At 43.4% G+C, this 23,810-nt stretch overlaps 1 protein-coding gene across 1 annotated transcript; it reads right to left on the minus strand.

Moving 5' to 3' along the window:
* Positions 1 to 4,920: 4,920 nt before the first annotated feature.
* ap5s1 (adaptor related protein complex 5 subunit sigma 1) lies at positions 4,921 to 19,754 on the minus strand. Its single transcript, XM_060924685.1, has 4 exons — positions 19,627 to 19,754; positions 19,257 to 19,439; positions 13,699 to 13,990; positions 4,921 to 5,450 (listed from the first exon to the last, which is right to left on the minus strand). Exons 2-4 carry the CDS (start codon positions 19,424 to 19,426, stop codon positions 5,322 to 5,324), a joined length of 591 nt encoding a protein of 196 aa, XP_060780668.1. The 5' UTR covers positions 19,427 to 19,439; positions 19,627 to 19,754; the 3' UTR covers positions 4,921 to 5,321.
* Between the last annotated feature and the right edge of the window lie 4,056 nt (positions 19,755 to 23,810).

The raw sequence follows: 23,810 nt of genomic DNA on the forward strand, positions 1-23,810 counted from the left end.
ACCACCACCCCGGGGGAGTCTCAATGTGGTATTCTATGAGGTTAGTGCAACCATGGAAGGGCAAGAACACATCAGAGAATTCCTCCTGCAACCTAATTACCTGTGCTCTCTGGGACAGTGAAAGAGGGTCTCCAAAAGGGACTGGGGTGAATTGGGCTGCACTTTTTGGACTTACCGCTGGTCCCAGCTCTGCCTTTTCTGGAACTACCATCGCCAGAGCCACAGGAACCTACTCTCTTCAAGGTTTCAGGAGATTGAGGAGGTAAATTTGACATGTGTCACCCCTATCTGGCTATTTGACCTCATAGTCAACTTCCCCAATTCACCGTGTGACCTCAAAGGGCCCTTGCCACTTGGCAAGCAATTTTGAACTTGAGGTGGGCAGTAAAATGAGGACTTTATCTCCCGGTGCAAATTCCCTTAGCTGTGCCCCTCTGTTGTACAGGTGAGATTGACATTCTTGGGCCTGCAGCAGATTCTCCTAGGTTATATGACTCAGTGCATATAACCCAGGTCTCTCAGGTCAAGAACATACAGAGTTTCATTTTTACTTTGAGAAGGCCCCTCCTCCCAGTTTTCTTTAATGACGTCTAAGATACCACAAGGCTTGCGCCCATACAGCAGTTCAAAAGGGGAAAACCCGGTGAAGACTTGTGGGACCTTGCGCACTGCAAACAACAGAGGGTCGAGCCACTTATTCCAAATTTTAGCATCCCTGTGAACGAAATTACAAATCATGTTCTTAAGTGTTTGGTTAAATCGTTCAACCAGCCCGTCCGTTTGCGGATGAGTGTCCTGCGTCACTCGATACAACCTATCCTTAATAATAGAAAAGTACGGGAAGCAAAGCGCAACGTTAGGCTGGAGGATTTGGCCATCAATTACTTTCACTTGGTCAAAGGTGTGTTTCAGAGACTTGTCATGTGCCTGCTCCAATGGGAAGTCCCCTAAGGGGGAGGGAGGCTCTCCCCACTCTCTGCGTCATCATGACGCAGAGCTGATGTGGGCGGGCCTGAGACCACCTCCCCAGCCAATGTTGCAGCAGGATCACCCATGAGGTATTACTGCAGGACTCACCCACTACTATTTGTTTTATTAAATGTTTTAAACCCCAGCCAATTGGTTCCCAGGATCAGTGGGTGAGTGAGACTCAGACAAACCACGGTCTCTACGCTATATTTTTCTCCCCAGAAGTGGATAGTGATGGGCATCATCAGATATTTGTGTACATCACCGTGCACACACTTAACCTTCACCAAACATGCATTTCCCAGTGCCCCGCACTGAGTCAGGCTTTGATGTATGGAGGTCTGATTACAACCTGAATCCACCAAAGCCTGATGTGTACCCCCTTGAACTCACAGCTATCCTGTACACCCCCACTCGATCAGGGGAAGCCTGAAGCACATCGAGGAGGCAAACCAGTATCCCCACTTCTTTGCAGAAGTGCTGATTCCCCACCTTCCCTCTGTGCTTACAGACCTGCCCGGGCTCGCTCGCAGTTCTGGTGGGCACGGATAAGTTAATCTGTGGAGAGAGAGAGGGGGTAAATGGTAGCACAGACACAGAAGGAGAAGGGAAAGTAGAAACACGGGGATAGACACGGGTGCGGGGAGCAGGTTTTGAGGGAGTTGGCCCCCTTTTCCACGATGCTGGGGTAGGAGAGGGGCGAGGAGAGGGAGGGGGAGAAGGAGAAAGCAAAAGTGAGAGAGTGAGAGGAAGCTGTAGCACAGCCTGCTTCTGGATACGCCGTCAGATGATCCTCTGCCAGTCAGACCGCCCCTTCCAGCGACGTCAGTCGGGGACACTGGATCCACGCTGACATCCTGCTCGGCAGCTGGGCAACAAACTGCTCTAGTGTCACTTGCTCAAGGATGGATTTGATGTCACCCTCGCTGGCCAACAGCCACTGCCGGCAGGCATCTCGGACCTGTTAGACGAACACAAACGGCCGGCCCACTTCACCGTAATCCAGCGAGCAGAAGTGCACCTGCTGTAGAGGATGGCTCACTTCAGCATGTTAGTGGCTGGGAGCTGTTCAGCCGCAAGCTGGGCTTCCCCCGATAAGAGCGGCAGTAGGCGAGCCACCCACTGAGAGGTTGGCCACAAGCTCACCTCCGCGATACGCTCAAACAGCTTGAGGAAGGCGTCGGGGTCATCCTGCGGGCGCATCGGCCGCAGGAATGACCACTGGAACACCCGCAGACTGGATCCAGCTCCTTATCACCTGCCAGTCCTCCACCTGGGCTTTGAGCAAAGCCTAGAAGCGCCAGCCCTGATCTACCATCAGCGCAATGAGCGCGTGCTGTTGATGCTGGATGTCGTTGGCGAGCGTTTGGAGGAGCACTCTGACTGGTTCGGATCCCATGGCAGCATACGTTCTTCAGTCCCGGGTTTCGGCACCAATGTAACAACTCTCGAACTTATGGAGAAACAGAGGAACTGGAAACAGGCGAGTTCTTTTATTTAATACACTTTTCAGTGTCAGCTTAACACATACACAGGCACACGTGGGGTGACGCTGCTCTCTCTCTCTCATTCCTGACTGTCTGAAAAATACACACAGACACAGGTTAACAGACAGCCAGTAATTTGACACAGGTGCACCTTATCACGTTACCTGCTGGTTCAACCTGCCTCCTCACTGTTCACAGCTGATGCTCGACCATGCCCCCGTTACCACAACATTGTTGTCAGATGAGGACTTTATTTATTGCTCATGTGAACCCCATGCTGCAAACCACAGCATCACAGACCTTCACTTGTTGTAGCAACCTTTTCAACCATGTTAACAGTAAAGGCCAATTTATGCTGACAACCCAGTCCTCGCAGATAGCGTCGCAGACAGTGTCTGCGTAGCCCCCCCACCTTCGCAGACGCTCTGCGCGCACCTCCCAAAAATTGTGACCACCGCAGAAGCCTTGCAGACAGCGCCGCAGACAAGAGGGCTCTGATTGGTCCACTCTACATTCGCTGTACACGCACTTCCGCTTCCTTACTTTCCCGGTTTGGTTTGTTTTCATGACCGGCATTTTTAAAAACACGAGCGAAGATGGAGCAGCACGAAGAGCGGTTGATCGAGGAAGTACGTACATCTGTACGACTCCAGTTCTAGTCATTATAAAAAAAAAAGTTCTAGTCATTATAAGTAACCGGAGGATAAACACTCCACTAATCGCACCCACCAACTACTCCTAGCGACTTCGCGCCCCCTTGCGTTGTGCCGGTGAATAACATCGCACACGCCTATTCTCCCCGCTCAACGATAAATTACAACTGTCTGCGAAAAGCTATCTGCGAAAGCCTTGTCGCAAGAGCATGCAGAGGCCTTAAGAAGTGACAGTGTCAGTACCACCATAAAATGCTCCTAACAGTCACCAGATGCCATCAAATGGGCTCCCTTTTTTCATAATTTTCCGGGGGAGGCCAGTGGACCCCCCCCCTTATGATGGGGGGAACCCCCTTTTCGTACTCTCCACCCTACGGGCCGCACAGGGTGGCCCAAAAGTTAGGGCTTAATCCTGGGGAGAACACGGCACTAGATTTTGGAGTATGGATGTGCAAATTTGTACCCATTCAACCAAACGCACATGAGTGAGGTCAAGCACTTATGTTAGGTGAGAAGGCCTGGGGCACAATCAGTGTTCCAGTTCATCCCAAAGGTGTTCAGTGTGGCTGAGGACAGGCTTGGACCAAAGTAGTTTGGGCCCTTTAGTTCCAGTGAAGTGAAGGGGAATTGTAAACCTAGAGCATACAATGACATTCGACATGATTGCGTGCTTCCAACTTTGTATCAGTGTTCGGAAGGCCCACATACAGGTGTGATTGTCAGGTGTCCACAAACTTCTGGCCATATAGGGTATGAATGTATGGGTGCAATTTTCATACAAGTTCCCACATGACTCAGGGCTATCAGGCCAACTCACAACAGCCCTGGAACAGCAGATTATAAATCATCACTAAATCACAATCATCAAATTATTTACAGTTTTTACCATAATAATAATAATAATAATAATAATAATAATAATAATTCCTATGCACTGTAGCTTTACCCAACCCCACATGAAAAGTTGTGAACAGAAACATTTCACATCTAAGTCGTACCGTCATTTTTGGAGCTGGGTTTGAACGGTGTAGGACATCCATCCATCCATTATCTGTAGCCGCTTATCTTGTGTAGGGTCGCAGGCAAGCTGGAGCCTATCCTAACTGACTATGGGCGAGAGGCGGGGTACACCCTGGACAAGTCACCAGGTCATCGCAGGGCCGACACAGAGACAAACAACCATTCAAACCTACAGTTAATTTAGAGCCACCAATTAGCCTAACCTGCGTGTCTTTGGACCATGGGGGAAACCGGAGCACCCGGAGGAAACCCAGGCAGACACAGGGAGAACATGCAAACTCCACACAGAAAGGCCCTCATTGGCCACTGGGCTCAAACCCAGGACCTTCTTGCTGTGAGGCAACAGTGCTAACCACTATACCACCGTGCCACCCCCGGTATAGGACAATTAAAATAAACTCATGCTAGTTAAATGCCAAAGCATTGGAAAGACCTGCGCTGTTTCACACATATTTAAACAAAGATTTTACAAACACTAGTTATTCTCACTAAGTCATTTACTAGTAGCTTGTCATTTAAATATTTGCAATAAACTTTACAGAGCCAAAAATTAAAACTTGACTTCACCATGTCTTTGACAGGCCATGCCAATTAACACTCTGTTCACTCATTTTCACGTTTTCCATTTTAGCATTTCAGATGAGAAAGTGACAGTGAAGAATGTCAGGATGTAAGTCATTGTCAAGAATTTCAGACATCCTCAATACAATAATTCTAGAGGTCCAACACTGCCCCCTAATGGAAAGTGAGGCTCAAAGGTGAGGGAATTTAGACTGATACACACAGAAACATTGTTCATAAATCAGATTTATTATATTTTGAACTAAAATATCCTCATTATTTGATATTAAATATTCCCTCACAGGTGTGCTTTAAGGGAATACAGATCATAACAGTTCTAGAATGCAACTATGAAAAATAGCACAGTTAATTTCCCCACTGTATTCTCTCCCTCTCTCTCACACACACTCCGATATCAACACTCTTTCCTTGAGATCACTGATATAACTGTCTTGTGAAATATCAAATCAGAAACGTACAGAACTAGACATGTAAATAACACAACTGGTAGACTGTCACTGGATGCAACCAGTTAAGCATGACCACTTCCATGAAATGTAAAAAACTATCAGTTTCTTTCTCTTTGAACTGAAGAGCTTCCCTTAATACTTGCAGCACATATCCAGATGTTTTACTTGCTCATATAACTGGACAGCTCTTTGTCCATGATATGTGCAAAGCGATGGTTAAGGAAAAGGAGCTGCCCATGGGGAAGAAGCCTTTGAAGCATTGCATCCACCCGGTCACTTTTTAACAGCACCTGAAAAAGATGCCAAAGGAGAAAGAGCATTTGTCCAACAGAGAATCTCATTTACATCATCATCAGAAGAAATAACGTTCTTATACAACAAGATATTATGGAGATAAGAGCAGTTGAATAAAGGCTTATTGAGACATAAGAAAACAGAAAAAGACATTGTACAGAAGGAAAAGAACTCCCTGATTACTGATGAAAGATTGATAGCACTGAGGAAAAAAATGTTTAGAGCTCTGGCTTGAATTAGGAGAGAGATGAGATTTCACTGAGGAAGTGAATTCCAAAGCTTAGGTGCTAGGACACTGAAAAACCTGATGTCTGTGGAAGAAAGTCTGGGGACCACAAGAAAACTGGACCTAGAGGATGGGAATGTACAGTTGTGCTTGAAAGTTTGTGAACCCTTTAGAATTTTCTATATTATTTCTGCATAAATATGACCTAAAACATCAGATTTTCACACAAGTCCTGAAAGTAGATAAAGAGAACCCAGTAAAACAAATGAGACAAAAATATTATACTTGGTCATTTATTTATTGAGGAAAATGATCCAATATTACATATCTGTGAGTGGCAAAAGTATGCGAACCTTTGCTTTCAGTATCTGGTGTGACCCCCTTGTGCAGTAAGAACTGCAACTAAACATTTCCAGTAACTGTTGATCAGTCCTGCACACCGGCTTGGAGGAATTTTAGCCCATTCCTCCATACAGAACAGCTTCAACTCTGGGATGTTGGTGGGTTTCCTCACATGAACTGCTCGCTTCAGGTCCTTCCACAACATTTCGATTGGATTAAGGTCAGGACTTTGACTTGGCTATTCCAAAACATTAACTTTATTCTTCTTTAACCATTCTTTGGTAGAACGACTTGTGTGCTTAGGGTCGTTGTCTTGCTGCATGACCCACCTTCTCTTGAGATTCAGTTCATAGACAGATGTCCTGACATTTCCTTTAGAATTTCACACACACACATTCACATTATCTCTAGCCGCTTTATCCTTCTACAGGGTCGCAGGCAAGCTGGAGCCTATCCCAGCTGACTACGGGCGAAAGGCGGGGTACACCCTGGACAAGTCGCCAGGTCATCACAGGGCTGACACATAGACACAGACAACCATTCACACTCACATTCACACCTACGGTCAATTTAGAGTCACCAGTTAACCTAACCTGCATGTCTTTTGGACTGTGGGGGAAACCGGAGCACCCGGAGGAAACCCACGCGGACACGGGGAGAACATGCAAACTCCGCACAGAAAGGCCCTTGCCGGCCCCGGGGCTCGAACCCAGGACCTTCTTGCTGTGAGGCGACAGCGCTAACCACTACACCACTGTGCCGCCACCCTTTAGAATTTGCTGGTATAATTCAGAATTCATTGTTCCATCAATGATGGCAAGCCATCTTGGCCCAGATGCAGCAAAACAGGCCCAAACCATGATACTACTACCACCATGTTTCACAGATGGGATAAGGTTCTTATGCTGGAATGCAGGGTTTTCCTTTCTCTAAACATAACGCTTCTCATTTAAACCAAAAAGTTCTATTTTGGTCTTATCTGTCCACAAAACATTTTTCCAATAGCCTTCTGGCTTGTCCACGTGATCTTTTGCTGCTCGTCTGCAGTTTGCTATGTTCTTTTTCGAGAGCAGTGGCTTTCTCCTTGCAACCCTGCCATGCACACCATTGCTGTTCAGTGTTCTCCTGATGGTGGACTCATGAACATTTAACCAATGTCAGAGAGGCCTTCAGTTGCTTAGAAGTTACCCTGGGGTCCTTTCTGACCTCGCCGACTATTACACGCCTTGCTCTTGGAGTGATCTTTGTTGGTCAACCACTCCTGGGGAGGGTTGACCAACAACCCTCAATTGAATTTCCTCCATTTGTACACAATCTATCTGACTGTGGATTGGTGGAGTCCAAACTCTTTAGAGATGGTTTTGTAACCTTTTCCAGCCTGATGAGCATCAACAATGCTTTTTATGTGGTCCTCAGAAATCTCCTTTGCTCGTGCCATGACACACTTCCACAAACATGTGTTGTGAAGATCAGACTTTGATAGATCCCTGTTCTTTAAATAAAACAGGGTGTCCACTCACACCAGACTCTAATTTCACTTTCAAATTAACTGCTAATCCTAGAGGTTCACATACTTTTGCCACTCACAGATATGTAATATTGGATCATTTTCCTCAATACATAAATGACCAAGTACAATATTTTGTCTCATTTGTTTAACTGGGTTCTCTTTATCTACTTTTAGGACTTGTGTGAAAATCTGATGTTTTCATCAAACTTTCAAGCACCACTGTATGGGCATAATAGTTCAACAAGGTAACCCATGGCATAGCTGTTTAAGGCTTTGTATGTGGGAAGTAGGATTGTGAACACAGTAGCTGATAGGGAACCAGTGCGATTTAAAAGGAGTGTTTGGGCTTACTGAATTTTGGATATAGGGTTAGGCCCGTTAATATTTGTACATTGACAGTTATGTTTATTATAGCTGTCTACTACAGTATATTGGAATTTAATTTAAATAATTAATTCAACGTGCAGACTTTCAGCTTTAATTTGAAAGTGTTGACATCCAAATCAAGTGAACAATGTAGGAATTTATATGCACTCCCCCCATTTTTTTAAAGGAACCAAAAGTAATTGAACAGTTGGCCAGGAGTGTGGTATTTCTTCATTATTTTACTTACAAGTAAGAAGCTAAAAAGGCAAAGAATTTATTTCAAGTGTGGCATTTGCAATCTGTTGCTGTTATATCTCAATCTGAAGTCCAAAGACCTGTCACTGCCAGTGAAGCAAGTCATTTTTAGGCTGAAATCAAAACAACCCTATCAGAGAGATAATAGAAGGAATAGGTATAGCCAAAATCAAATCAACTATTTGTTAAAACCCCAATTCCAAATAAGTTGGGATGCTGTGTAAAATAAAAACAGAATGTGATGATTTGCACAATCATGGAAACCCTATATTTCATAGAAAATAGTACAAAGACAACATATCAAATGTTGAAACGAAGAAATTTATTATTATTATTATTATTATTATATGCTCATTTTTATATTGATGCCAGCAACACATTTCAAAAAACTTGGTACAGGGGCCTGTTTACCACTGTGGTGCATCACCTCTACTTTTAACAACACACTGTAAATTTTTGGGACTGAAAAGACCAACTGTTGTCCCATTCTTGCCTGATATACAATTTCAGCTGCTTAACAGGTTGGGGTCTCCATTATATTTTGCACTTCATAATGTACCAAATGTTTTCAATGGGAGACCAGTCTGGACTGCAGGCAGGCCAATTTAGCACCCCAACTTTCTAACTGTGGACCCATGCAGTGGCAATAAGTACAGAATGTGGTTTCACATTGTCTTGCTGAACAAAGCAAGGCCTTTCCTGAAAAAGACATCATCTGGATGGCAGCATGTTGCTCCAAAACCTGTATACATCATTCAACAATAATAGTGCCTTCCCAGATGCACAAACTACCCATGCCAAATGCACCCTCATACCATGACAGATGCTGGCTTTTTAACTGTGCACTGATAAGCCGGATGATCCCTCTCCTCTTTCACCCAGAGGATATGGTCTCCATGATTTCCAAAACGAATTTCAAATTTCGATTTGTTAGACCACAGGACAGTTTTCCACTTCGCCTTAGTCCATCGTAAATTAAGTCAGACCTAGAGAAGGTGATGACGTTTCAGGATATTTTTTATATTTGGTTTTAAGTTGCCTTTGTGGATGCATTACAAACTGTGTTCATAGATCATGGTTTTCTTAAGTATTCCTGAGGCCATGCAGTGATTTCCACTACAGACATGTGTCTGTTTAATACAGTGTCTCCCAAGAGCCCGAAGATCACAGGCATCCAACACTGGTTTTCGGCCTTGTCCCTTGTGTACAGAGATATCTCCGGATTCTTGAGACACTCAATCTCTCCGGGATGCACTTTTTAATACCCATTCATGTTATTAACTTGTTGCCAATTAACCCATTTCATGTTTTTTTTTAAACAATTTTCTTCTTTTGATGTCTCAACTTTTTTGAAATATGTTGCTGGCACCAAATTAAAAATGCATACATTTTTCAAAAAACAAAACTATTTCTCAGTATAGATTAAGACTTCTGAAATATGGGGTTTCTGTGATTTGCAAATTAGTCATCACATTCTGTTTTTTGTTTTACACAGCATCACAACTTTTATTTTAGAATTAGGGTCAAGCGTCAGCTGTGGGCTGTGGGTAAATCTGCCAGCCACCCTAAAAGCCCTTTACCACTGACCGAGATCCCCTTCAAAAGAATTGATATGGATCCCACTGGACCATTAAATTGGTCTGCACGAGGGTATTGTTTTTTGTTAGTCTTCACGGACCATACAATGCAATACCCGGAAGCAGTGCCTCGACGCAACATTCCTGTATGCAGTGTTGCAGAAGCACTGTTCTGCATTCTCTCCCAAGTTGGGATTCCAAAAGGGATGCTAACTGATCAAGGCACAATATTCATGTCATGCACACTTCACAAACTGTATGAATTACTGGGGATTAAATCGATTCGTACCAGTGTTTACCATGCACAAACAGATGGGCTGCTAGAAAATGTAATCAAATGCTTTAAAACACAAGTTTGTTCAAGAGGATCCTAGAAATTGGGACAGATGACTAGAATCATTTAACACCACATGTCAAACTTTAAATTACTCGCAAAGTGGCAAGGACCCTTGCCGTAACACCAGAAAAGTCAATTGTAAGGTCAGGTGAAGGGATAGAGGTGATGCACTTCAGATTTGCCACCTCAATCTCCTGAAACCATGGAGAGAGGAGGTTCCTTTGACTCTGGTGATGATGGTTCCCAAGAGGGAGGAGCTGGGACTGGAGGAAAGTCTAAAAGGTGTGGCCCAATTTACCCTGGTCCCTATGGAGATCACCTCTTGCCATCCCAGAGAGCACAGACTGCCAGGTTGGAGGAGGAATTCTATGATGTATTTTTACCTGATTTTTCGGACATCATCAGCCCACTGACTGACCTCAATAAAAAGGGGCACCAGATTCAGTCCAGTGGTCACAGCAGTGCAAACCGGCTTTCGCCCAGTTTAAAGCAGTTTTCTGTGGAGGCCCACTGTTGCATTCACCTGACTTTGCTCTCCTGCATTGTTTTGCAGACTGATGCATCAGACAGAGGACTGGGGGCCATTTTGTCTCAGGTGATGGAGGGGGAGGAGCACCCCATGCTGTACATCAGCTGTAAGCTCTCAGTGCACAAGACAAACTACAGTATGATAGAAAAGGAGTGTCTGGCTATCAAATGGGTGATCCTCACTCTGAAATACTACTGACTGAGACACTCTTTCACTCTCTGTTCTGACCATGCCCTGCTCCAGTGGCTCCACTGCATGAAGGATGCCAATGCACAGATCACTCGTTGGTATCTGGCTCTTCAGGCTTATTCAAGGTGGTGCACAGACCAGGGATGCAGATGGTGGTGGCAGATTACAACTCCTGCTGGGGGGAGGTGGGGGGTCAGCTGCAGGCCAGACGGCTCCCCGGCCTGAGTCGGGTGATGGGGTATGTGGCAGCAGGGATATGACTGAGTGTGGGCTGTGGGCAGCAAGGAATCAGGTCAAACTGGCAGGCAACAAGTTACACCTGTGCCTGATTACTGGCATTTTATTCCTACATGTCTCATGCTCTTGCAGAGAGAAGCTGGTAACTAGAGAGAGAGCGCGTGTGCACGTGCATAAAGCAAAATAAGTCACTGAAAAGTGAAGTTAAACAATAAATAAATAAATAAATAAATAAATAAATAAATAGCACGGAGTTGTCAAGCCTGTCTCCCATCTCCTCATTTCCCAAGACCATCAAGTGTGTTACAGTTAGACTGTCCAATTACTTTTGGTCTCTTAAAAGGGGGGGCTTGCATGTAAAGTGATGATTTCCTACACTGTAATTTCAACTCCAATATACTGTGGTAGGCAGCAAAAATAACTGTCAATGTCCAAATATTTATACTAACTGTATCAGAGTCTGGTGGTCTGGCAGGAAAAACAATAAAAAGCACAGCGTGCTCTTTGATATGGTAGGTTATGAAGGCATAAAGCTGAGTTAAGCTAACCTGATTTTTGTTGTTTGTGTGTGTGTGGGGGGGACTCCCCATTACATTCAATAGAGTGTGGTGTAACGCAGTGTTCTCAATCAGTGGGGCACGAAGCACCATCTAGTGGGCTGCAAAAAACTCCCCCCCCCAAATTGAAGCTAATTTTTTACTCGTAGTAGGGTACATTTGCTGGGTTGCATCTGATGTCACATCCGCCTCATTAAGCTACGGTCACACTACAGCTCACAATGCTTTGCAATGGGTGATCGAGGAAAAGGAGGCATTTTGGTGGCAATATAAAAGTTGTGGTCACACAGCAGGTGAACACTTGACTATCATGCCTTTGTGCACTCGAATCTGGTGCAGCTCAAATGGCTGCACACACTCGTGGAACGCGTTGTGCACGCTCTTGGGACCCAGTCGTTATGGGAAACACCCGATACTGATTTGAGCGCAATCAGCATATGCAAATACGGATGCTGTTTTCACAGAGGCTTTGCAAAGTTTTATCATTATTACTGTCGTGTTTGTTTCGAGCCATGTTTATAACGCTGTTTAAATACTCTGCTTTATGATTCTGTTTTGCTTTTTTTGTGTTTCATTTTTGTAAACATCACGCCTGCTAATAAACACTCTTCCTGCAATTAGATCTGTCTACTGCCATTTATCTTGTAGTGTCTTGATCCCCAGATATTTAACCCAGCCACATATAAAAAGTTATACTCCTCAATGCTCTTCCAGGCTTTCATCTGTTTGTCCATGCAGAATGACGTCTGCAGTACCAGGTAGTTTGAGATATCGGGGAACTCAACATATGGATAATTTTCCAACTTGTAGGAAAAATCCTTCTTTGTTAACATGTAAGGATCGATCCCCTTGAGTGCTTTCTATATCCACTTCTTTTGAGTGTACTTCTTGGTTTTAATAACCTGCTTGTTTGCTGTACACAAACATGGCAATAAATTCTTGCATTAATCGACCAGACTCCACTTTTGGATCATTAATCCCTTTTGACTGAGAATGCCCTGCATGCAGGGTTTTATGTTGGCTTCTGGCACATCCATACAGTTTTAAATACAATACCTACAATTAAAAACAGCTTGTATTTATTGCATTTATTTAATTCCTGGGCTCCCGTCTGTAACAGGGAGTGATGTTACATTCCATTAATACACTTCACAATAGAGTGTTACATTCTAATAGAATAGATGAGCCAAAATAACTGGGGATCTTTTTTAATGGGCCTTGACTCATTACAAGTATGAATAGGTGGGCCTCGAAACAGAAAAGGTTGAGAACCCCTGGTGTAATGAACATGGAAGTGCACCACTAGACTCAAATTTCATACAGTAGGTTTTAAATAAGTCTCAAATCTAACAGGCTTCAAGCTCCTATTTATATACAGTATAATTTAGCTCCAGTTTGTTTTGCATTGCATCAAGTGGATTAGTGTTGTGTAATTAAGATACAATAAAAACTATTCTGTAAAAGATACAGGAGAAAAAAAAAAAGACGTAATCAGATTATCAATACATTTAGTAAAAATGGGGATTAGTAGTATGATTACAATTTCAAAATAAAGAACAATATACTACCATGCACATACCTTACAACACTTCATGAGTCTCACGACACCGCTCTGGTGTCAAGTGAAACCATAGCTAATCTTACAGTTGCCAATTCATTATCATGGCCTCTAGTGAAAGAAAATGCTTTCACTGGGTGGAAACTTCACCACTATGTTGTACTTAAGGCAGAAAAGAGGAACAATGCAGCACAATACAATGCACGTTATGCCTTCCAGCTGCAAAAATGATGTTATCATCCAAGGACTCTGCATATCACTCAATCCAAAAGTAACAGAATTTAATCAAGTTATGTTACTTTATTACTGGGATACTTGGATTAGGTTCCTGACTACATTTTTAAACAGGTAATTCGTGATTGTTTCAGAATGCATTTTTTTAAGTAACCCTCCCAACTCTGTTGTTAATGTCCTGCACCTCAGAATAGAACAGCATAAGAGATGATGGCTATATGAGCATGTGATAGTTTCACTCTTTGTGCATCATGTTTTTCAAGGGATTTTGTTTTACCTAGGCAACATCAGCATTTTTAATGGTCACTCTTCATCACACTTACGCACCTCGCTTCCAGGACCAAGCAGACGCAGTTCCTCCAGGCAGTGGCGTGTCAGGTTCCGCAGAGTTCCCTCGGCAAGCAGCAGGTTCTCATGTGGCTGACACACCAGAGTGAAGGCCAGAGACTGAACCCCAAGCCACAGAGCAACACAGCGCCCTGCAAATGGCTCCCTGTGAGCCAAAGACAATACTCCATATTCAGCCTCACTCAAAGCCGTGGCCTCTTCACCAAGTCCAGCCTCCAAGAACGCTCTGCCTGATGCTTCCCGGCTTGCAGACACAGCACTGCACACCTGCCTGAGAGAAAAAGAAAGACTGAGAGAAACTGTCACGTGATTGCATTCCTGTGCACTGATTGGGGGATACTGATAGGTAAAACAGCATCGCGTGTAAGGTTTAATAACATTGCTCGAGCTTTGGCCAATCAGCGCACAGGAAAGCAATCACGTGATTTTCAATCACAGTGGCGCCGGCAAAGTAGACAAACTTTTCAGCTCGATTTAGAAAATCAGCAGCAGGGGACACGAATATTGATTTGAAGTTGCTGACATGCTGATTCCAAAAACCTTTATTGTTTTGTGATCAAACAGAGACCAACAGGTTGTATGTGGAGTGGACCGTTCATGAATTACAGCTTTGGGGATTTTTCCATGTCATAACTTGCAGGAAAAGAAGACTGAGGAAGATTGTGTATTGTGGCATGTAGCGACTGTGCAGGCAACAGGTTCTTGAACCGTAATCAAGGCTGTGTTATCAACAGAGGGTGTTGCACAATGCGCAACAGAAGTAAACAGTAGTAGCAAATAGTGGATCGCATTGCTTACCAGCAAGCAGTTCTTCTGTTATTATAGATATTTGTTTTCATCCAAAAAACAAACAAGCATGGGCCAACTACTAATGATAAGAAGACGTAGAAACTCTCCAAACTAATGACACACCGACTGATGTCATCACAGTTCACAGTGGAAAAATCAGCAACCTACAGGTTCCAGTTGGGAATCAACTTTTCAGGTTCTGAACCAATTTATATTTGGTCGAAATGCTTCTGAACGGTTCAAAATTTCGTATGCAAACCAGAAAGTAACTTGTTTCCCTGTTGGTGGAAATGGGGTCCAAACGAATTTTAAAATCAAGTGTAAACAGGGTCAAGGGCAGTTAGCTCTGCTAATCCATTTAACCAAGCCTTCCCTGGTGACAGCCAACTCTGTTGTGCCCCACAAAGAGACTAACTGAGCAGGAAATATCTCACTTGAGTTTCTGTGCTGAGAGTGAAAAAGGGCAGCTGACGTGAACACTCAATTTAGTAGTTGTATTGACTACTTTCACATACCCAAAATGCTTTGCGCCTTGGGGGGTAACGAGGCGCTAGATTTGTTTACCAAGTCAGATAACCTCAGTCATTTCTTCGAATTCACATGGGAGAAAACGACTTTTCCTGATTTAAAGTTTTATAGAATACCTAAAGAGGCTAAGCGTCGAAAAGCGTTGTTAGATAGAATTCGCCATCAAAATTTTACACTGACAGACAACACGTGACTGTGTTCTGCGCACTTCAGTGGTGAAGTAAAGTCTGATGATCCAAGTCATGAAGCCTACAACCCCTCTGTCTTTGTGTTTAGTCATAAAAGGCGCAAAAAACGAAAAACAAGGACAAGTCAAAGAACTGAAAAGGACAACTTTATTGAAGGACTAATTACCAAAACAAAGCGCAAACGATGCAGTACAAGTAAGCTTACAGGTACTTCTCCTTTTAGTGTTTATGTAGGTAGATCAAATGTAGTGTTTGACCCTGTAGTCCTAACAGCTTCCTCTAACAGCCCAAAGATTGTTGTAATCTGGTAGCATACGAGCTCTAGGAAAATCAGAGCGAAGGAAATCAAAATAAACTCATCTCATCTCATTATCTCTAGCCCCTTTTATCCTTCTACAGGGTCGCAGGCAAGCTGGAGCCTATCCCAGCTGACTACGGGCGAAAGGCGGGGTACACCCTGGACAAGTCGCCAGGTCATCACAGGGCTGACACATAGACACAGACAACCATTCACACTCACATTCACACCTACGGTCAATTTAGAGTCACCAGTTAACCTAACCTGCATGTCTTTGGACTGTGGGGGAAACCGGAGCACCCGGAGGAAACCCACGCGGACACGGGGAGAACATGCAAACTCCACACAGAAAGGCCCTCGCCGGCCCCGGGGCTCGAACCCAGGACCTTCTTGCTGTGAGGCGACAGCACTAACCACTACACCACCGTGCCGCCCCAAAATAAACTCAAAAAATAATTTTTACAGTTCTGCTGTGTTTACAGTACTTACTTGACTGAGTGAATTCCTTGCTTATGTTCCCATGCACCGAGCGTTTTGTATTTTCTTATGGCTTTCTCGTCATAATCAGCACTCAGCAAAAATGATTTCATTGTGAATTCTTCTATAATCATTGTCGATCTTTCAAAGCTCTTCTGCCAGTCTTTTAATTTCTGCAGGCAAGTTATTGCTGGAACACCTATGTTGACAGGCAAAGAAGGCTGCTGATTGTCACCCGAAGTAAAGATGTTCAAAGCGTTCGATACAATATTTACAAGTGCTTTTTTTTTTTTTACCGATTGATTTCTTAAAGTCCACAGAAAAGGCTTTGAAGATTTCTTTAAGCTTTGGTTTAGTTAGTTTTGACACTTCTTTGAAGGTTTTAGGGAGATTTAAATTTAAAAGATTACGGTCAGTGTGCGACGCCATGTTTTATCCATCCATTATCCATAACCGCTTATCCTGTGCAGGGTTGTGAGCAAGCTGGAGCCTATCCCAGCTGACTATGGGCGAGAGGCAGGGTACACCCTGGACAAGTCACCAAATCATCGCAGGGCTGACACAAACAACCATTCACACTCACAGTCAATTTAGAGCCATTAATTAGCCTAACCTGCATGTCTTTGGACTGTGGGGGAAACCAGAGCACCCGGAGGAAACCCACGCAGACACGGGGAGAACATGCAAACTCCACACAGAAAGACCCCTGCTGGCCATTGGGCTTGAACCCAGAACCTTCTTGCTGTGAGGCAACAGTGCTAACCATTACACCACCGTGCCACCCTGTGTTGCTGTTACCTCGCCCGCTACGGAGTAAGAGGAGCAAGGTACTGTTTTCGGTCGGGTTTTGTTGTTTGTTTCTTTGTTTACAATATTACGGGAAAACAGCTGGACCAATCTTCATGAAACTTTCAGGTTAGATAGGCATTGGTCTCGAATAGAACCTCCAACATTTTGAGGGTCATCCGGTCAAAGTCACCAAAAAGGTCAAAATCATTTTTATTGTGGCTACTGCCTCATATAGAGGCGCCAGCCACTATGGCATTGTGCTGTAAGACTGTAACAATCGTGCACTGCGCATGTGCATACACATGTTCCGATTAAAATGGCTGGAGAGTGTATACAATTCCGTTCACCATTTAAAATAAATGAACTAAAGAAATTGCTTTCAGACATGTTTATGCTTATTACAGAGGGAAAGTGTGTTCCACTGAGCTCTAGTGCCGGGCCATTTCCGGGAAATAAGAGTTGGGGTCATGGCGACAGCGTGTGCGTGTCAGCCTCGGTTTGGAGGTTTCAGTTTTGAAAACTGTAAGAGTAGAATAATATAAAGTACAGACAATTGGTATATTTTACTTCTGTGATTTTTAAATTGTTCATTTTTGTGACTACTGCCTCATAGAGTAAATGCATATGCTATATTTACTGTATAGAGGGATATTACTGAAGTCACCCGAAACCGGAAGTAAACAGACCCTGCGCTATATTGGAAGACCAACAAACTCGTGATTAGGGGGAAATAACGGCAGCGGTATGTGAACCCACGAGAATAAAGTGGAGTGGCAAACGACTTAATCAAACAAATCTGAGCTGTTTTATTTATGATTTATTGGCCCAACAGTAGACTTGAAAGAAACCTGTGTGAGACTTGGCAAAAAACTGTGGATATAATGGATAAGTCTGTGCATGATCTGTGGACATGGCAGATTATTTCAAAACCCTGAAGCCTGCTGAAAGGAAGCGATATGTTGAGAAACTGACTCTGATTGATGGTTTTGTCCCTTGGCTGCGTTTATTACAGCCAGCCACTGACACATTTAGTTTGTCTAATGACTAGGGTGTTTTCGTTAGAATTTTATGCACTTGGTTCATCAAACAACCTACAATGGTAAACTTCAGCTGTGATTGAGACACAAGGGGAGCAAACCAAGGAGCTTTCTGCCAGGAGACAGAGAGAGTATTTAGCTGCTTTATGCAGAGCGGATCTCATCTCATCTCATCATCTCTAGCCGCTTTATCCTGTTCTACAGGGTCGCAGGCAAGCTGGAGCCTATCCCAGCTGACTACGGGCGAAAGGCGGGGTACACCCTGGACAAGTCGCCAGGTCATCACAGGACTGACACATAGACAACCATTCACACTCACATTAAACCTACGGTCAATTTAGAGTCACCAGTTAACCTAACCTGCATGTCTTTGGACTGTGGGGGAAACCGGAGCACCCGGAGGAAACCCACGCGGACACGGGGAGAACATGCAAACTCTACACAGAAAGGCCCTCGCCGGCCACGGGGCTCGAACCCGGATCTTCTTGCTGTGAGGCGACAGCGCTAACCACTACACCACCATGCCGCCCCAGTACAGAATATGTTCAGACCATTTTGTTACTGGTAAGTCACTAGGCTAGAGTGTTGTAGAACATTTTTTTAAATGTTTACTGAATAAAAACATCCTTAATTTTATCACATTTATGTTATATATTTCATTTCTTTCTTTTGTTTTAATTTTCCTCCCTCCATCCCTCTGGATTTTAAAAATAGTTTTTCCCCCATGTCCAAATAATTCAAAGATATATAAATAAAAACAGATAAGTAGTAAATTAAAAATAAATTATGAAATAATTTCTCGCTCGTAGTTTGTTTTATATTGTATGTACTTGAGGTCTTCCAATATGGCGCCCTAACAAAATCTCGCGGTACGGTGACGTCAAGCGATATGGTATCAGAAAACAATTTTATTTATAAGCAGTAGCCACATAGGTTACTTTTTTCCCCGATATCTTCCTTCTTGGGCGGCACGGTGGTGTAGTGGTTAGCGCTGTCGCCTCACAGCAAGAAGGTCCGGGTTCGAGCCCTGGGGCCGGCGAGGGCCTTTCTGTGCGGAGTTTGCATGTTCTCCCCGTGTCCGTGTGGGTTTCCTCCGGGTGCTCCGGTTTCCCCCACAGTCCAAAGACATGCAGGTTAGGTTAACTGGTGGCTCTAAATTGACCGTAGGTGTGAATGTGAGTGTGAATGGTTGTCTGTGTCTATGTGTCAGCCCTGTGATGACCTGGCGATTTGTCCAGGGTGTACCCCGCCTTTCGCCCGTAGTCAGCTGGGATAGGCTCCAGCTTGCCCGCGATCCTGTAGAAGGATAAAGCGGCTAGAGATAATGAGATGAGATGAGACATAATAATGGGAGCTGAATGAGGTTACACTGAAACACAGCACAGAATATAAGAGAGTCGCGCTGGTAGCTTATGGACCAGTGAATATTACCTGGCTACGAGCCCGAGAGTCTCCTTTTGGGCCAGTCTCTGCTGCTCGGCGGTTCGGTGGGGCAGTGGGAGGTCCTCCGGCCCGAACAGGCGAGAGTACAGGATCCGGCTCTCACCGGCAGAGAGCGCGCTCACCGGACACACGGTGTGAATAAGAAAGCAGACAACCATGACTTCTTTACAACTAGAACAGGATTTACAGATTTATTAAATTAAGAGCAAGTGTTCATATGTGTGTATATAGTGTTAAAATGCATGTTAAACAATGTTAAAGTTACAGAATAGAATGAACTGTAATAAATGTTCGCAGATATATTTTTATCAAAAGAAAAAGGCATAGCCAATAACGTACTTTAGCGAATACTACTTACCACCTTTCCTACATTACTATCCCAATAAATTTTTTCGCAACTGCCAGAAAATCACGTCTTATTATGAAAAATCGATTAAATTAATGCTGTCTAATCGCTCCACCTTTGAACAACAAAAACATTTCCGGGTTTAGTCACGTGATCAAGGACACGCGTCGAATACAAACGTTACCACTAGGTGGTGGCACGAGCTCAGCGCTAAATTATGATATGCCATAATAAGAGACAGATGTTAAGGCCAAAGGCTGTTTACTCGTTAATTAACCAGAATCAGTAAACATTCCAACTGTAAATAAATTAATTGAATCTGACACGAAGTCAAATGAACGGTGTAAGTCAGCAGCAGCTGGTCTGAGGGAGTTTGCTCGCCTCAGGCTGATTGCAAATACTGACCAAAATACCAAAAAGCACAGAACTGTTACAAAAAAAAAAATCATCTCTGACTTACTCAGCTAAAACATAAAAAAAAAATCTGGTAATAATGCTGTATAGTGTGATGTGATATATATATATATATATATATATATATATATATATATATATATATATATATATATATATATATATATATATATAATCTTCGAGTGGTGAACATATTCACGAGTGTGCGAAGCGAATGAGTGAAAATATTTTCAACCCAAGAAGATAAACTTCATATCTTCGCACCACTATGTAGCTAATGTTCATTATATTATATGGACACGTCCACCAAAAAAAAAAAAAAAACACCACCACCCCGCAAATTAATCCAAAGAATTTTAATTTTGAACCAGTTCATCATTTTGACAACACACATCTAGTCAGCAGGAAAACACTGGGAGTGATATCATCGGAGTGAAATATTGGAAATTATTATACATACAGGACACTTTTTCGATGGAATAAAAACATGTATTCTATTCCCTTCTAGTAGGTTTCATTCAGTTGGTTTGACAGCATGCAATATTGTGAGCATATCGCTTATCCTATATGTATTACATCACTCTACCCAATGGAGTATGAGCATTGAATATGGTTTACGATATTGCATGGTTGTTAAGACAATGGTGTCGCACATTGGAGCTGATGCAAATATTCAGTGAGAAAATTCTCTGCTGCACATACGCAGAAGCATTTCTTTGTTCGCTAGTAAAGAGAAAGAGGCATTGAACACCCGAAAGGCTACCAAAACATCATTAGATATTCTTCACACATATTTACAAGCAGTGGTGAACCGTTACTATTAGAGCTGGGACTTCAGCTCAGCCAAAACTTAGCCAGACACACCAAAAAAGCAACAGGGCAAAGGATTTTGCAAGGGATTAGCAGCAGGCTGCCAGGTAGCTCTGTTGTGTGTAGTTGTTGATGCTGATTTTAAAAGTAACTCAGTAAATTACATGGAGAAATGAATACTGAATGAAAAATACTGTGGTGAGTGTGCGTGGAAGAAGAGTCTGGAGACAAAAACCTTAGTTTCTTGGTTGTTAGCCTGTGCTACTTGTTCTCGATAGCACTGACTGCTTTATTAGCTTTCGCTAACACTATTGATGAACGCTGCACCGGCTGGAAGGTGACTTCACTGCCGTGCTAACAGCACTGACTCGCGGTTAAGCTCCCGTTGCCCTTCGAAGGCGGCACGGTGGCGTAAGTGGTTAGCACTGTTGCCGCACAGCAAGAAGGTTCTGGGTTTGAGCCCAGCGGTCAATGGGGTCCTTTCTATGTGGAGTTTGCATATTCTCTCTGTGTCTACATGGGTTTCCTCCAGATGCTCCGGTTTTCCCCCACAGTCCAAAGACATGCAGTTAGGTTAACATGGGACAGCCTTGGGCTGAAGTGCCCAAGAGTGGTGGCGTGCACGTATGCAGTAGCTTTGCTCTCCTAGGATGAACTAAATTTCATTGTACATTTGTGCAGTAACAATAAAGGCATTCTATCTAGGGCAATAAAAAAAATTGGTTCCTCTCACTATAAATCAAAATCTGATTGGTTAATTAATCTGCCACTTCCTACATATACATACCCTACCATGACCTTCTGTCCCGGCAATGAAGTCCTAACCAATGAGTAAGCCAGCTCTAAACCCTTCTCAGCCTAGAGACAATAAACAAAAAAAATAATAATCTAATTGGATACCTCTATTTTAATGTTTTCAGGACAGTAACCCTTTCATTTCTGAAACAAATTTGATAGGAAACGAGGTCAAATTAGAAGAGAATAATTATAATTAAATTTTGAAAGCAATTAAAGAATGAAAGAAATTAAAGATAACGTGAAATGCTGATATGTTTGGGTCTTCTCTGAAGGCCTAGAAGGCCCTGATGGTTCCCCTCTGTTTACAAGAGAAAAACATACCAATGGACATCAAAAAACTGGAAAAGAGAGTGTGTATGTATAATAATAATAATAATAATAATACCAGTTCTGTTCATAATTTTTATGGACAGAATTTCTAGGCACAGCCAAGGGCCGGAAGGAATCCTGTTTGGGAACCACAGGATTTCATCTCTGCTTTTTGCGGATGATGTTGTCCTGTTGGTTTCTTCAAACCAGGACCTTCAGCATGCACTGGGGCAGTTTGCAGTCGAGTGTGAAGCAGCTGGGATGAGAATCAGCACCTCCAAGTCCAAGGCCATGGTTCTCGACCGGAAAAGGGTGGCTTGCCTTCTCCAGGTTGGTGGAGAAGTCCTGCCTCAAGTGGAGGAGTTTAAGTATCTCGGGATCTTGTTCACGAGTGAGGGAAGGATAGAGCGTGAGATCGACAGGCGGATCGGTGCAGCCTCCGCAGTGATGTGGTCGCTTTACCGGTCCGTCGTGGTGAAGAAGGAGCTGAGCCAAAAGGCGAAGCTCTCGATTTAGCAGTCGATCTACGTTCCGACTCTCACCTATGGTCATGAGCTTTGGATAATGACCGAAAGAACAAGATCACAGATACAAGCGGCTGAAATGAGTTTCCTTCGCAGGGTGGCTGGGCGCTCCCTTAGAGATAGGGTGAGAAGCACAGTCACTCGGGAGGAGCTCGGAATAGAGCCACTGCTCCTCCACATCGAGAGGAATCAGCTGAGGTGGCTCGGGCATCTCTTTCGGATGCCTCCTGGACGCCTCCCAGGGGAGGTGTTCCAGGCGTGTCCCCCCGGGAGGAGGCCCCGGGAAAGACCCAGGACACGCTGGAGGGACTATGTCTCTCGGCTGGCCTGGGAACGCCTCGGTGTTCTTCCCGAGGAGCTGGCCAAGGTGTCTGGGGAAAGGGAAGTTTGGGCTTCCATGCTTAGACTGCTGCCTCCGCAACCCGGCCCCGGATAAAGCGGATAAAGACGAGACGAGATAATATTGGCTGGCTTTTTTTCATGGTATATCAGATATATTCCATTCAGCTAGCATGATATTGAACTTGTCTTCAACTGTCTCAGAATCATGCTAGATGAATGGAATATATCTAATATACCACTGAACGCCAGCCAATATTATTTAAATATTATATCCACATTCAGTGGATATAAGCAATCGCACACTCTGATTGGCTACTCTACTACTACGATGTCAGCTCATATACCGTGACTAGAAAAAAACAAAATGGCAGAGCGTTTTGCTGAACCAACCGACAAAATAAAAACTGTAATTGAAAACAAAACCCAAAAAAATACAAAAAAGCAACAAAATATGGAATGAAAGTATTTGATAGGAAGAACGAATCTATTTTTATTTTTCAAGAATTATTATGATAGCATTTTCACTGTCATTTCGCCAGTTTGTTTACATTCTTCATCTTTAAGCATTAAATTTTTGAATTGAATTTGAGTTGAATTTTTTAGGCTGGTTCAACGGCTCAAAGAAGTTTGAAAACTACATAACTGAAATGTCCAAAGAAGAATTAAATAAATGTCTAGAGCTATTCTATACCTTGGCACGACAGCAAGATGGCACTTTCTACAAAAAACACTGAAGTCAATTCATGCACCCATCGATAGGTTATCAATATCGACAATATCATTTCCTAAGAGGAAATGATATTGTCGGATGTTTTGTATGAAGTTTTTCTTTATTGAATTTGCAAAAATAAAAAATAAAAATGCACTTTCTCAAAATCCAGTGAATGTGGATATAATAAAACAATTATTCCACTCTATCTCGTTGTACATGGCTTATAGCCTACTCGACGCTACGCGCCTCATCAGCTATCGCCTCATGTACAACTCGATTTCATGGAA

Source organism: Neoarius graeffei, chromosome 7 (assembly GCF_027579695.1).
Source record: "Neoarius graeffei isolate fNeoGra1 chromosome 7, fNeoGra1.pri, whole genome shotgun sequence".
Classification (NCBI taxonomy): domain Eukaryota; kingdom Metazoa; phylum Chordata; class Actinopteri; order Siluriformes; family Ariidae; genus Neoarius; species Neoarius graeffei.